General features: G+C 39.8%; 2 protein-coding genes across 3 annotated transcripts; one reads left to right on the top strand and one right to left on the bottom strand.

Annotated features, from left to right (window-relative positions):
• The first annotated feature begins 437 nt into the window (after nucleotides 1–437).
• On the top strand, nucleotides 438–12,932 carry LOC124145896 (phosphatidylinositol N-acetylglucosaminyltransferase subunit H-like). 2 transcript variants are annotated; one of them, XM_046515864.2, is made up of 5 exons: nucleotides 438–564; nucleotides 981–1,059; nucleotides 2,933–3,060; nucleotides 4,577–4,657; nucleotides 12,016–12,932. In XM_046515864.2, exons 1-5 carry the CDS (start codon nucleotides 562–564, stop codon nucleotides 12,091–12,093), a joined length of 369 nt encoding a protein of 122 aa, XP_046371820.1. In that variant the 5' UTR covers nucleotides 438–561; the 3' UTR covers nucleotides 12,094–12,932. The 2 variants fall into 2 exon arrangements, with proteins under 2 accessions (XP_046371820.1, XP_046371811.2); XM_046515855.2 differs by having other exon boundaries at nucleotides 438–677.
• LOC124145887 (jerky protein homolog-like) lies at nucleotides 5,177–11,325 on the bottom strand. The gene has a single exon (XM_046515845.2). It carries the CDS (start codon nucleotides 10,917–10,919, stop codon nucleotides 8,076–8,078), a length of 2,844 nt encoding a protein of 947 aa, XP_046371801.1. The 5' UTR covers nucleotides 10,920–11,325; the 3' UTR covers nucleotides 5,177–8,075.
• Nucleotides 12,933–14,862: the final 1,930 nt, after the last annotated feature.

Below are 14,862 nucleotides of genomic sequence, written 5' to 3'. Positions count from 1 at the left end.
GGACTGTAAGGTGCAATTTCCCGACCCAGATAAAAAATTACTATATAAGCATGTTCAGTATATGCCCGTAGTAATGCCCGAATGATTACTCGTTGAAATATCTAGGTGGGGAAAATTTTCTGCTTCCAATAATTTTCTTTTACATGGTCATTGTTTGTTAAATTTAACGTTGTCAAAACAATTTAACAAAGTGATTTTTATAGCTCTCTCACTTTTTTTCACTAAAGAGATAATTGAAGAAGGATCGTGAACTAAAACATGTTTTAACAAAATGTGACTTTTTCTAATATCAGTAAGTGACCATCGCTGTATCAGAATCTGTAAACGATGAAATATGACAGTCGACTTGACTTTATGCACATGATGAATACAGAGATGTCCGACTACTCTTATGAAGGTTCCGATTGTATGCTTTTTTCTTTCAAGGGAGGCCACTCTAGTCGTTACACTCACGCTATTCGCGGCTGTCAGACTCCTTTGCGAGAATATGGACTATCCTACATCTAAACCTTTACAACACTAGAACAATGGAGCGATCGAACACAATGTGTCATAAAAACTATGGTGATCTCGGAAGCGAATTCATTATTGAGCACCGGAAAATCAAAACCACGAACCTCTGGATAGCTTTAATTATTTCTGTCATATTTGCATTATGCGTTGATCTACACACAAAGGTTATTCATATTCGTTGCATTTAATTCATAGATTTAGTCTCCCTCCATTTGTCTCTGTATAAGGCTTTGCATATCGAAAACTGTTCGCCGATCAGCTGCTGACGTTTGGACATTGCTAGCTTCATGTTTCGGAATGATTTCCGCCCATAACACATGCTTCAAATTTTACCCCTAACCATAAATACATTGTAGCTTTTGGTTATATCACATCATATTTAATTATTACCACAAATATGTTGGGGTTTTTTGGTTACATTTATTGTTTCCACAAATGTTCTCAGTGTCTTATTTCATTTATTGCAGGACATCTACCATCTATGGTCTATTTCAGCTGTTTTGTTTGGTGTTCTAGTTTTCAAACTCTACACAAAAGTACACAGAGGTATGTACATATGTAATGTAGGTACATTTTGACAGAATACATTACCAAAAGTGTTTAGTTGTGAAACATTTAATGCATTATTATTTATTATATCAAGCTATGGTCGGCCCAATCACAGGAATTCGAAACTGTTTACAAGTAATAATTGTTGGTGCTTTCCTGTCATGATGATACTGGAATTTTCTGTTAAGAGCAGTGTAAAATTACTAAAATGCCTAACTCACTAACTTCAAAATAGGTCTTGAAACCTTGAACTCATCAATCGAAAAGTTATGCAATAAGTCGCAAAAGGAAAGCCAGCTATAGTAAGATCCAATGTTCAGGCCACAGGAAGTAAGTGTTATATTTATTTGCTTGTTAGTTTGTTGTTTAATGCCACACTCAGCAATATTCCAGCTATACGATATGGGTCCTGACCTGACAATCCAGTGATAAACATCATGAGCATCGATCCACGCAGTTGGGATACAATGACATGCATCAACTAAGTCAGCGAGCCTGACCACCTTATCCTGTTAGTTACCTCTTAGGACAAGCATGGTCGTTCTGGATACTGATGGTTGCGCTATGCTGGCAGACTGACATATAATAAGTAAAGTGAAGTATGTGATTTTAGTCGCTCTTAGCGTCAAGCATGGGTTTCTGAAGACGTATTCTAACCCGGATCTTCACGGGTTATATTTATTTGAAAGTCATTTAGTTTGTGTAGGTGAAAAGCATGGTAATAGAAATAATCCATCTGTTGTATTTAATTTCAGTGTGAAGTTGTATAGGTCAGTCATCTTATTTTAAAAAACTAGTGTTAATCCTGATTACAGTGCAGGATGTGAAGCTGTTAACCATCTTGTATTACATGTATAACTTTTACAGACTGTGTACAGGTAGTTGATCTATTATTATTTGAAAGGTTAACAGTTACCTCTTGTATATATTTGTAATTTTCCTTTCCTAATCCATCAAAGATAAGGTTCCCCCCTCTCCCACTATTATGTCTTTGGATCACTCAGTGACTTGGGTATAGTATGCAACCATCCCTGTTCCACAATTATACATCCACCTCTGTACATTTAGAGTTAATATGCTACAACTAATATTCCTGTGTTAAGTAAGTAAGGATAAGATATATGGATGGACAACTTCTTTATTACAATTAGGAGCGACGTTTCAGTGTAGGACACGAAATATCTTATCCTTAGTTCTCAAACTGCGAAATGCCTCTCAAAGAAGTGTGTTTAAGACTTTCACAATCTCATTAAAATCAGATCTTAGTTTTCGCTATCGCTTAACAAAGATCTGAGGACATCCCATTACGGGTCACGTCAGAACGACCTTTCATCCAACCAATCAGAGCGTCAGTTACCAGATCATGAAAGTGACAGTCGGAATGTATTTTCTCATCGTGCAACCTCGAAATATTTAACAATATTTAACAGGGGGTATTACGAACGACAGTTACAGGTTTTATGATTATATCCATACAATCTATGCCATCTATGCGCCATTCCAGAATGTTCTTTTTATCAGTTTAAAAAAATTTAATCCAGAATATGTCAAAATATGTTTCGAAGCGTAGTCGCCAGTTTGAAACTAGTGTCGTGAAGCTCGAGAAAGCTGCCTTCTGATTGGCTAATGTCGATTTCTTGTCAGTCATTTCATTGGTCGGTCAAAGTTCGCGAAAGGTCGTTCTGACGTGACCCGTAATGGGATATCCTCAGATCTTTGTTTTGCGGTAGCGAAAACTAAGATCTGATTTTAATGAGATTGAGACTTTCACTTTTGAACTTTTGGTCGTATCACAAATGAGCATTTCATCTATTGTGAGATGGTTCATTTTATGATTGCTGAGGACATGATAAACGTGTGTTGTTTCCAGAGGTGATCCTAATATTACCCACAGTTGGTGTACAACTGAAGACGGAGTACATGCTGGGATTGAAGTGCACCAAGTTCATAGATCTCTCGCACATCCGGGACATCATCATCAATGAAGCTATCACTATGGTACGTTGTCTTCAAGTTCACTTTGTCAGTTTACAATCACATCACAATATGCAATTTGTGAAATTTTGTTGCAAGACATGTGACACAGCCTAGCAACAGGGTTGCTGGGGTCATCAATGTTCATAAGCTCCTCTCGGTGATTTATCATCTCTACACGTTTGTTAGTGAAACTTGTTACCACAGTACATAAGCACATGCTTGTTTGTTTGTTTGTTTGTTTAACTCCGCACTTAGCAATATTCCAGCTACCGGTATATGACGGCGATCTGTAAATAATTGAGTCTAGATCAGACAATCCAGTGACTGATATCATGAGCATCTATCCACACAATTGGGATACGATGACATGCATCAACTAAGTCAGCGAGCCTGACCACACAAGATTGGGTTGCTGAAGACCTATTCTAAACCAGATCTTTATGAGTCGTTTTGGTATTATGCACAGTATAATAGCAGCTTATTTTATTAAAGGGTTGATCTCTTCACGAGCGTGCTATTAAGTTATTTATGATGTTAATTCATTATTGTTTTTTGGTGTTACAGAATTAGATGCAAATGAATCATAGTGTTACATAGCTGTGCTAAATCTGGCAAAATCAGGAACAAAAGTTTATGATGCTTTGTATGATTAAAAATATGCTTATTTTGAACTTAATTTTGTTTAAGATAACTATTTCAAGCATCCTTTTTAGGAAATAAACTCCAAGCCCCTGTCAATATTTTCATTGTTTATTTTTATCCTATATTTTGTCGCATTAACTGGGAAAGTCTGTACAAAGAGATCTATTGGTTTACAGTTTTGTTAAAACTTTTATTTTATGAGGTCCTGTTCAGCATGTTCTGACAATTAATGGATCATATTTGTCAATTTTCTATTTTGCCTTTCATCTTTCAGTGTTTAGATATAAAGAATCTGTAATTGTCTCTCTGATCAGTTTTGAGGACCATGAAATAGAAATTAACTACTGCCCCTGGTCACCCTAAGCATATTCTCCTACCTCCCCCACCCGACACACCAGGGTCATTAGTTAATTTCTATTGTCACTGGTCCTGGTCCCATTTATTCAATGGTAAAGATGATAGTTACTAATGACTCTAATTCTGAATGTAGGCCAGACTGCCGGACACACACACACACACACACCACACCACACCACACCACACTCCTCAAGTTTGTTCATGACCCTGGCCAGTTCTAAGCCCACCCATCATATTGGTGACCCTAACTACTCCTTAGTGCATTCCATACTACTTACAATACACAGGATTCCAGGTAAGAACATAGGTCCCCAACCTGTGCTGGTTGTAAGAGATGAATGAATTAATGGTTAGGCTCAGTGACTTGGTGACATGGTTGATTGCCTGTCACCGTATCCTAATTGCATGGATCGTTGTCCATGATACTGGATTATCTTGTCCATACTCGATTATTTACAGACCTCCGTCATATAGCTGGCATATTGGCAGCGTTAAACTTCCAATATTGAATTTTCTACTTGTTTGTATTTTGTTCCAGCAAAGTGTCATCAGTTATCTTGCTGTTTTACTGAAGGAAGAAAAATCCGGAAAGTTAAAAACTTTGTATCCATTATTTTCGGTAAGTTGACTACATTCATGGGAGACACAATGACTAGACTGAATGTATCTACATAGGATTCAGCCTGGAGTACTGGCTAACTGGACCAACTGGTCTGGGGATGACGGCATGGGTTCACCCTAATGATCACCCACATTCTGTGAGCACCGTTACCTCACCAGAGATAAACATTTACAAAAACTTGGGATATCCAATTAAGAGGTTGCTGGGGTAGCCTAGTCATCAATGTGTTTGCTCATCATGCTGAAGGGCCAGGTTCAATTTCCAATATGAGTACAATGTATGACACCCATTTCTGGTTGTTTCACAATTTTATTTCCCGAGAAATAAGTGGTGTTGGTTCTTGCTGGCTCAACTTCCAATCATATTTCAGAGTATTGCATTTTTCTGTTGGAACTTCACCATACAAGTAAACATCTTTTTTTCCTGTTTTGCCAACCTCTTACACGTTTAAGTGAAAATATATGACTTTGTAGGAATGGTCACTGTTAGTTCATTACTGAAAACTAAACAATCAAATTCTCCTGGTCAGATATGGTTTATTGCAATCATAAATGTTGTCAGTATTCAAGAAAAGACTTGAGTAGTATACAGAATTATGTCTTTATATCCAATATACAGTCAGTATCTCTTTCACACTTCAACACCCTTCTTGAGATTCTACTGGCAATACAATGCATTGTTATACACACTTAATGATAGATACCTTAAATATTCTGCTTTTACAAACATTCAATATGCATCAACATTTCCTGGGCACTGGCTAGAAGTATTATTCAATAACTTTAAATCATCTTTCAGTATGGAAAATGTTTCCATGTTTTTCACAACATATCTTGTATGCAGACTTTTCTCAAATATGAATCATCAAATTAATCACTTCACAATACAGTCAAGCCTGTAAATACATATGAACATGAATATCATGATATGTTAACTATTAATTTGTAGTTTGATGTTTGTTAAAGTTAATGTATGTGCCAGTGTGACCAGCATCTGTAGCTCCACTTGCTCCTTGAATCAGATCTGTAGGAGGCTAGACCACTTTGTAGTTGAACTTCAATTACTTTATAGAGTGTTGACACCACTTTGAACAGTATTTTAGTTACATCACTCCATGTCTTGTTTCATCATCATGTTGACCAGGAAGGACAGTGATGTGATGCAGGTCTTAAATGTTCACCACTAAACCAAGAATCATATTCATAATTATCATAGGTCACATTTGGGATTCAAACCCAAAACCATATTCTTCTGGCCAGCCCCAGGGACCACCTCTGTCTGTGGTGAAGCGCAGCACCTCAGGTTACTATGCCAACCATACCACCTGTAGCCCAGCAGAGGGAATACAGATAATGAACTGAATGTGACATATATGTGTATCTTTAATATTACACTCTTCAGTAGTAACCTTGTAACAAACCAGGGATTTACCTGGGGTATTTATTTTGGGGGTCCAGGGAACTCACAACCTTTAATTACAGTACCAGTTAGAAAACATGGGATTCCCATTGAATTGACAAATATTGAACATAACAATCTTATTTCAAACAAAGCAGCTTAATTCCTTGCTTGTTCTCGTCTTATTTAATATGTAAATTATAATTTGATGTACAAGTTGAGACTCATGATTGTCTGAACTTTAAGACATACTTGAACTTTCGCAGCCAAAAAACCATTTACAACACTTCTTGTTCTGCCAATGCCATGCTTTGATGCACACACTTCACCCCTATCATCAATAGGTACTCTAGTTCAAATAATATATAAACTTGTGCATGCTGAAAGAGGAAATTGATCTTGTAAGACAAGTGGCGGCATATTATGAAATCGCAGCATAAACATGCATACAAATTTTCTGCGTCCAAGTGGATGCACTCTGCATTTCTGTAGCATCCATGTTTACGAGTCAAGGACCCAAGATTTTGCATCCAGCAAATTGGACACTTCAAGATTAAGTTTGGAGAGGTGAACAACAATAACAGATGCTAAAAGACTGGAACTAGGAAAACACCCAAAAACATTAAACTAATAAACATGGATAATTCAAATCTGTGGATCTTATTGCATTTCATCACCACATTAAACATGTTAAAACACTTGAGCTAGAAGTTGGACGTTCTAGAAGGCACAATTTGTATAATCATTGAGTAAACCATGTCATATTTTGTACTTAATCGCATTTCTAGATATAGAAGCCCTGCCTATGCATACTTTGTGTGCGTAATAACTTGATGCAAAATTATGTAACAAGACAATACACTTTGTAACCCTTTTACACACTTATAATCAATTTTTGATATTTAGCATTGCTCTAATTTTGGAAGGTAAAGATTTGGAGGGGCCCTTGATTCAAATACTATAGGTGCAAACCTACAGGACACCCCCGCACCCCTAATTTCAAACTCTGCCTACTTCATTGTTACCCAGTACATTGTCCTTGATTGATATTATTCACATGCTGATCTGTCCTCTTATCTGTATGTATATTCTTCCACAAAATACTCCATTCACATCCAAAGCTGTGGATAAAAACAACTTATTTCTAAATAAAACGAGACAAACAAATGCCCTTTTATCACCTCTCAAGTACACCTGCATTCATATTTCAGTAAATGATTAACGAGAGCGGTTCCTTACCAAACTGATCAATATCATCTTCCCGAGGCAAGGGAGTTAACTGACCATAAAAGTCCAGTTTCCATCCTTTGCCGAACAAGATTGAAATTTCTGGGCTCAATCGCAGTACCACCAGTGCCTATTACATTTTTTTTCTCTTCTATGTCCCCTCTATTGAGGATTCAGATTCCAACTCTTTTATCACTTGCATTTGCTTCAAACAAAATGGTGGTGCCCAGTCAAGACAATCTGATCAATAATCAAAATCTATATTGTGATAAAATGGGTCTTAATGCACAAAGTGCATCAAGTCAGGCGAGCACTTGCGTAAAAACTTGAGTAGATTGGGAAATATCTGCTGACATCAAGTTGACGGTACACATGCTTTGCAAATTCTGCAACCGACTGAAATCTGCATGGCAGTTTACCAACCAGATGTCAATTTCGTTATGCGATGTTGATTGGACTATGCATAGACTCGTTAGTCCAGCCAAAATAAAACTCCATAAGCCCAGCCTAGTCTGGCAAGGATGGAAACTGGACTTTTATGGTCATTTAAGTCCCTTCCCTCCGGAAAATGATCAATATTTAAGACACCCTATAACAAATGGAAAAACTCATGTCCCTTTTCATTATGCCAAAAATTAGCATAAGATAGTATTGGAGTTGTCCATGGCTGCAACAAAATATATCCCGATTACGATCAACTTGTATGTATATATGTATCCTACTGTAAATAAACCCAAACCCAAACAACAGGCTTCTCAAACATGTCAAACAACATGCACAAATTCAACAATCAACAACTATTGTTCAACTGAGAAAGTTCATTTCGCCGTTCATAACGGGCATAGTCCAAAATACTTTGCACCTGCAATATTGTAATATAGTCAATGTTTTTAGACTCCAACCACTGAAGGCCGATCTCAAATGCTTTGACTGCCTCGGCATTGGATGGAATCTTTGACTGGCTGTCCTCCTCATCCTCACTGGGCTCCTGCTCCATGGGTTCAGATGGGACTTCCTGTTCTTCATTCTCAGTAGCACCTATTGTGGAGATATCTGTGGTTGGGAGATTCTCATTGAGGCCGGTCCATTCCTTGATGGTTGCTACGGATGTCTCAATGCCTGCTGCCTCCAGTCTCTCCTGAAACAGCTTCTCAGAATCAGCTTTGTTTCTTCCGCTGGCATCGGTGAGAGGAGTTGATTCTTCATCAGCAGGATCAGAACCACCAGCTAGGGGGTCGAACACCATGGGCAGACACTTATGCCACATCTTTTCGATTGTTCGTGGTTTAATGGCAGACCATGCCTTCTCTCCAATATACATCATCCTCTTCAGTGAAAGGTGACGAAGAAATAGTTTCACATCAGTTTCGGTTGTCACCACCTCCTTGATTAACTCAGTCCTGTAGCTTGACTTAAAGGTGGCCATTAATCCATGGTCTAGGGGCTGAACAACTGAGGTAGTGTCTTTTGGCAAGAAAATGACCTGGATATTCCCATCTGGAGAAACCAGAACATCACCAGATGGATGAGCAGGATTCTCATCTAAGAGCAACACAGCTTTCTCGTCCAATTTCTTTTCTCTCTGATAGTGCCTCACTTCAGGAATAAAACATGTTATAAACCAGTCCATGAAAATTGCAGATGTCATCCAGGCATTGTGGCTACATTTATACCAAAAAGGCAATTTGGATACATTTACATGTTGGAAGCCCCTAGGCGATCTATACTTCCCGACACATAGAGGCTTCAGTTTGTGCTGGCCTGTTTTATTCAAACAGAACAGCATTGTCACCCGGTCTCTGATTCTCTTGCTGTTAGCACAGCTAGGTTCATCTGACGGAACAAGAAAGTTATTGTCTGGAAGAAGTTTGTAGAAAAACCCAGTCTCATCACATGTGTACACTTGTTCATCATTGTAACCACCAGAAAGTAAAAGTTCCCTCACTTTCTGACAGAACTGGTGAACCTTCTCGTCAGCAGCTGACACATCCTGGTTCTTAAGAACTTGATCATATGGGAAATGCAGGATTTCCTCCTTGTATCCCAGTGTTGGCACATTCTTTGCATCGTCTTCATCTGGATCTCTCTGCTTGCCAAGGTTATGACGTTTCTGAAATCTGTACAACCATCCAGCACTAGCTTTGAAATTATTTTCACCATTAATGTCTTTATTTAATTCATCAGCTTTGATCTTCAACATGGCTCCTGTGACATTCATTCCACGTTCCTTCTGCTGCAAGTACCAGCTATGCAGAACTGAATCAAGTAATGTATCTTTTGCTGTCCTGGCTTTCTTTTTCTTAATGTCAACATTGTATGCAAATGTACGCAGTTTGTCCTCATCTTTCATCCAACCTCTAAGTGTAGAATCAGGAATTCCCAGGTCTCTCAGAATCTTTGATCTTGGTTCACCTGCTTTTACTCTTTCAACGGTATTTAGTTTTTCTTTGATAGAGTATGCCTTCCTTTTTAGCTTACGAGGAGAAACATGTAATGGTTTGGGAACCATGGATACATTTTTCAGTACCTCTGCCAGGTCCATTTGTTCCTCTTTGCTCATTGCTGAGAGAGGGTCAGGGGTTGGCACAGCTGCAGTAGAAGATCGTGTTTTTGTTGGTGACATTTTAGCTGCTGAACGAGGGGATGTATTTTTGCGTGATGTTTTACCACCTCCTGAAGGCCTGCCCCTTCTTCCATGTTTTGGACCAACATCTGTTAGTTCATTCGATTTTGCTTGTTTGGTAGGGGGTGGAGCTTGAACTCGGGTCTGAGGCAAAACCTGAGGCTGAGGAGTTATGGGCGGTGTATTCACTACAGCTTGAGCGAGCTGTGCATGATGGGTAGTGATGTGTCCAGTCTGACTATCTATAACTGGTGCATGTGTCACTACTGAGTATGCTGCAACAGAATGAGGAGCATGCAACATAGTGTCTTGTGCATTGATTATTTGCTGATGTCCATCTTGAATAGATATGTTTGGGACCATCTGGATCTGACTTGGAGTCCTAGCAGATATAGTAGTAGGAACAACAACATGGGTTTCTGGTTGGAGTTTACTTGATTCCAAAGCAGCAGATATTATGTTGTTATCACTTTGCATTGTTGCTGCTAACCTATCTTGTTGAAGGGGCACAGAAGTTACTGACCGGACGGATGTCATATGAACTGTAGTAGCCATCATTGTTGATGGGTCAATCATGGTGACGTTATTAGCAGGTGCTGTGGGTGGTGGTGTGTGCCTGATTGGCTCCTCAATTGTTTGGCGGAGCTGTCCTTCTATTGTTTGCCTTATCGGCGCTTCAAGTGTCTGTCTTATTGCTGGGGAGTCAATATTTTGACGAAGGGGTGCTTCCAGGGTGGCCCCACCATAAACTGGTGCAGATGTGTGGTAACTAGTTGGGTAGTTTCTTGGAACAACCTGGGATGCTAATGGCCTGGGTATGCCATCAGGATTTGACACCCCCAAAGTTTGTGGAGGTGCTGCATTGCTCAGTCCCACATATGAGTTCCATGTCATGACAGGCGGTATGTTGGACGGTGCTGCCAAGCTGCTTATCGGAGGCATGGGAGTGTTAACCCCATGTGTGTCATGACTGACACTTGCAGTATGAACTGGAGGCGGGTCGGTCGACATGTTAACTCACAAAATAATACACCGTTTAAAATTATGAAAAAAATCAATGATTGTCTTCATAGGTAACATCTATTTTCAACACATCCCCCACACCTATGGAGCGATCTGTTGGTTGAAAGTTTTCTCACTTGTCAATCGATTTTCTGAATGGAAGCAATTTTATGTCGAGCGGCGACGTTACAACGAGGCTCTCGGGCAGAGGTTGATAACAGTCTCAATTTACCGCTTCATGCATTTTTATACTTCTCACACATCGCAGTTTTGGTTGTAAACCTTCTTCCCAATTTGTTATTTCGATCCATCCATGGGAATAGTTCTTCTTAACTTCTCTTGAAGCCGGACAAATTTTGATACAGATGCGGCCCAAGAAAACTATAACGCCATTTTTGTCATGCGTAATGAGTACTTCCTGTTTTCGCGCGCCGGCTAAATTCAGGGTTACTTCCCTTAGATCACCTGTCACCTCTTATCCATGATTCCTCGGGACTACCGTAAATAACACGCCCTCACCTTGTGCAATGTTAATATTGATGTTGTCTTTTCTTGAAGTAAGTCACAATACCACAGCTTTCATTTCACTGTCACCAAAGGCAGTGAAATAACAAATAAGAACAGCAAAATATAGTTGAACACATGAAAAACACTTGACCACTACCAAGCAGTGTTATCATATGCACAGGGGCTTGTAGCGCAAAAAATAGCAAGACATATATATAATATGGTCACATATATATATATATATATATATATATATATATATATATATATATATATATATATATATATATATATATGGTCACAAACGAGGGCCACAGTACTATATCCATTTATATAGTACTATGTCCACGTTAGTGACAATTTATATCTTGCTGCTATATTTTGCCTAACAAGCCCCTGTGATCATGTGAAATACGGTCTGTTTGAAATAGAAATCAAAACTCTCAGCTCTGAAATAATACCGCTTATTGTATCCGTCATTTTTGTAGGCCCACTAAGGTCTTCTAACCGATTGTTATTACACATTAAATTTACAAGTTTAAAAACATCTTCGAGCAAAATCGCCTTAGCTGTAATGTTAGCTTCTTGTTGCTTTCAGAACTCCAGGTATGGGATGGACTGTCTCACAGCAGTGTATGAGGTCTCGCAAGAAAAGCTCTTCCCTAAACGCACATGACAATGAACCGGATGATGGATGATGCTGCAGAATTGCGTGCATACTAAGTCATCGCGATACGCTGTGCCTTAGTGCGATACAGACGATGCATGCACATATATAGAAACATCTTGAACATGATAAGGAATTGTTGATAATGATTTTGGACGGCATGTGAAAATGCTGGCAAGCTTTTGTTAAATTAACCGACGCAAACAGACCAAACGTGTCTTCACCAGACGAAGTCAGTTGTTCATGTATGGCATCGGAAGTTACTATGGAGATATGTATTCAGTCGCGACCAAGTGTATCTCCACAACCCTACACATAGACGTTCACAATGACTGTGTGAGTGATCTATATTTTACGATGTACTCGACAGTATTTCGGTGACATCAGGGCGTGTCAGAAACAAAATGTGGGAAACAAAGCTCAAAGAGGATCCAGGTATGGGACGTTATGTCTAACAGCGCTTGAGACTACTGGGTAATCGTGCTCCCTTAATAACTATGAGTGAGTTTTGTTTCACGCTGTTGTGAGCATTAATCCAGTAATATGAAAGAGAGAGAGAGAGAGAGATTCACATATGTAGGGAATCGAACCGGGTCTCCGGCGTGAAGAGCCTGTGATGTAACCACTAGGCTATCCAACGCCACAAGTACATTGAATCAGATGGAATATGAAGAGTACTTCTATCTTTTATATTGACAATGGCATCCATAAACATAATTATCAGGGAGGTCCGTATAATTTTTGTGTGGTGATCTGTGTGGGTAAAGTGTCACGGCGTTGTTGTAGTCTTCGTATTTGGCGCCCTTTTTATGTATTTACGTTTTGCACAATACAATATTTTTACACGACCAGTTTGTTTGTTATATAACTTAAGTGAATCACCGTGAATTTTACCCCTTACTTCGAACAATTTCACCAGGAACGGCATCAGAACAATGGAGTTTGTATCAACTCTGTGTGTGTGTGTGTGTGTGTGTGTGTGTGTGTGTATGCTGTGACCTCCTGTGGTAACCTTTCCAGGGGTGAGGTTAAAATGGGGTTCAACATCGCGTTCAAGATTGTAATATTTACATTAGGACGTACATGTATGTATTTTCGCGCGCACTAGCCCGGGACTTATGCCACAGTTTAACATGAATACCCCACTCAGACAGCATACTGGCTCAGGGCCGACCAGTCCTTGTACAACAAACTTGTACAACAAGTACCATCTTTAAACGTCTTTTTGTGTGACGCGGCAGGGGATCGAACCCCCGACCATCCGCTCTCATGGCCAACGCTCTATCCTCTAGACCACAGAGGCAGTCTGTGCAGTAGTGATCAGTGTGTGAGCAACTTGCAAGGTTTGTTAATATTCCGTCAGAGCTTTAGCCCAGCTGGGAATCTGGGTTTGAATAGGCCCCCAGCTACCTATCGCTCTATCCACTCTACACAACAAGAGTTGTACATTGAGTACAATTCATTTAGCAGTATTGCAGCAGTAATATTCCGGGAGACAGATTATTACCAAAATGGGAATCGATTGTCTGCGGCGTGACGAGCGAACATTTGAACCACTAGGCTACTCTGTCATACTACCTGCTCGCGGCCTACCGTCCACAATGAGGCGTATCTGCACGAGATTACACATTCAGTATACAGTCGACGCGTAGACATACACGTTACGGCTGCTCGCTTTATAAAATGTACAGACTAAGTTAGGGATTTGAGGTAAACAAGAAGGGTCCTCACGTATATAAAGACTACAGCTCCTGTATTCTATTTCTTTGTTGTTTAACGCCGCACACATCAATATTCCAGCTATATGACGGCGGTCTGTAAATAATTGAGTCATGAGCATCGATCTACGCAATTTGGATACGATGACATGCATCAAACAAGTTAGCGAGCCTGACCACCCGATCCCGTTAGTCGCCTCTTAGGACAAGCATAGTCGTTCTGGATACTGATGGTTGCGCTATGCTGGCAGACTGACATATAATAAGTAAAGTGATTTCTATTTCACAGCTGTATTTTAGTCGTTCGTAGGTATTAGCAGGAATTTTAGCAAAACAAATTTCCCAAACATGATATGTTTTGAAACCCCACCTCGTGTTTGTTCCAAGACATCACTTCACGCGTGATGAGTCGCATGCTTTTACAAATGTATAATTGTTGGGTTAATCGGAGTTGGGATATGATGACGTTGTATTTAGATCAACTAGCCTCCATGAGTGATAACCCAAACGAACGAATGCTATATTCACTAGCTAGCTTATAAATATAACCCGCCTGCATGCGGGTGTAGTGAGAGAGTTGGGTTTAACGCCGCTCTGTATTCCAGTTATATCACGGTGTATCAGCGTCATGTGGGAGGACAACCCAAAGTGATGCAGGTCTTAGACGGTAACCACTTTGCTGAAACCCCCGAGCACGGATATGGTACTGACAAACCAAGAAACATAATCGGGGAGAACCAGGAGTCGATCTCACAATCACGGGTTTCTGGCGTGCCCAAGGGGCGCAACTCTGCACAGCGAAATGCGGCGCCATAGGCTACAGGTCTACCCGTGCCCCACACGAGAATAGAGGCTACGTACCGTCAATCACATTTACCTGTTCATAGTGATATTCAGAACTCCATTACCAACGTTTAACCTCAGTTTGGGTCAGTAATCTACATATGGTGCTTTAATGGGACCCTGTTTCTATTAGGACCGCCTCCGTTGTCTAGTAGTAGAAGGGAAGGTCGGGGGCCGCGTCATACAAACAGACGTTAAAAGATGGTACTTGTTGTTA

Source organism: Haliotis rufescens, unplaced genomic scaffold (genome assembly GCF_023055435.1).
Source record: "Haliotis rufescens isolate VD_foot unplaced genomic scaffold, xgHalRufe1.0.p SCAF_3, whole genome shotgun sequence".
Classification (NCBI taxonomy): domain Eukaryota; kingdom Metazoa; phylum Mollusca; class Gastropoda; order Lepetellida; family Haliotidae; genus Haliotis; species Haliotis rufescens.
This window is presented reverse-complemented; position numbering and strand designations above follow the sequence as displayed.

What these genes read in the sequence shown, in the direction of transcription:
- LOC124145887 (XM_046515845.2), bottom strand. Translation starts at nt 10,919, where the DNA reads ATGTCGACCGACCCGCCTCCAGTTCATACTGCAAGTGTCAGTCATGAC.
- LOC124145896 (XM_046515855.2), top strand. Translation starts at nt 528, where the DNA reads ATGGAGCGATCGAACACAATGTGTCATAAAAACTATGGTGATCTCGGA. An exon ending in TCAATGAAGCTATCACTATG is followed by an intron (nt 3,061 to 4,576) that starts GTACGTTGTCTT and finishes ATTTTGTTCCAG; the next exon opens with CAAAGTGTCATCAGTTATCT. An exon ending in CTTTGTATCCATTATTTTCG is followed by an intron (nt 4,658 to 12,015) that starts GTAAGTTGACTA and finishes TGTTGCTTTCAG; the next exon opens with AACTCCAGGTATGGGATGGA.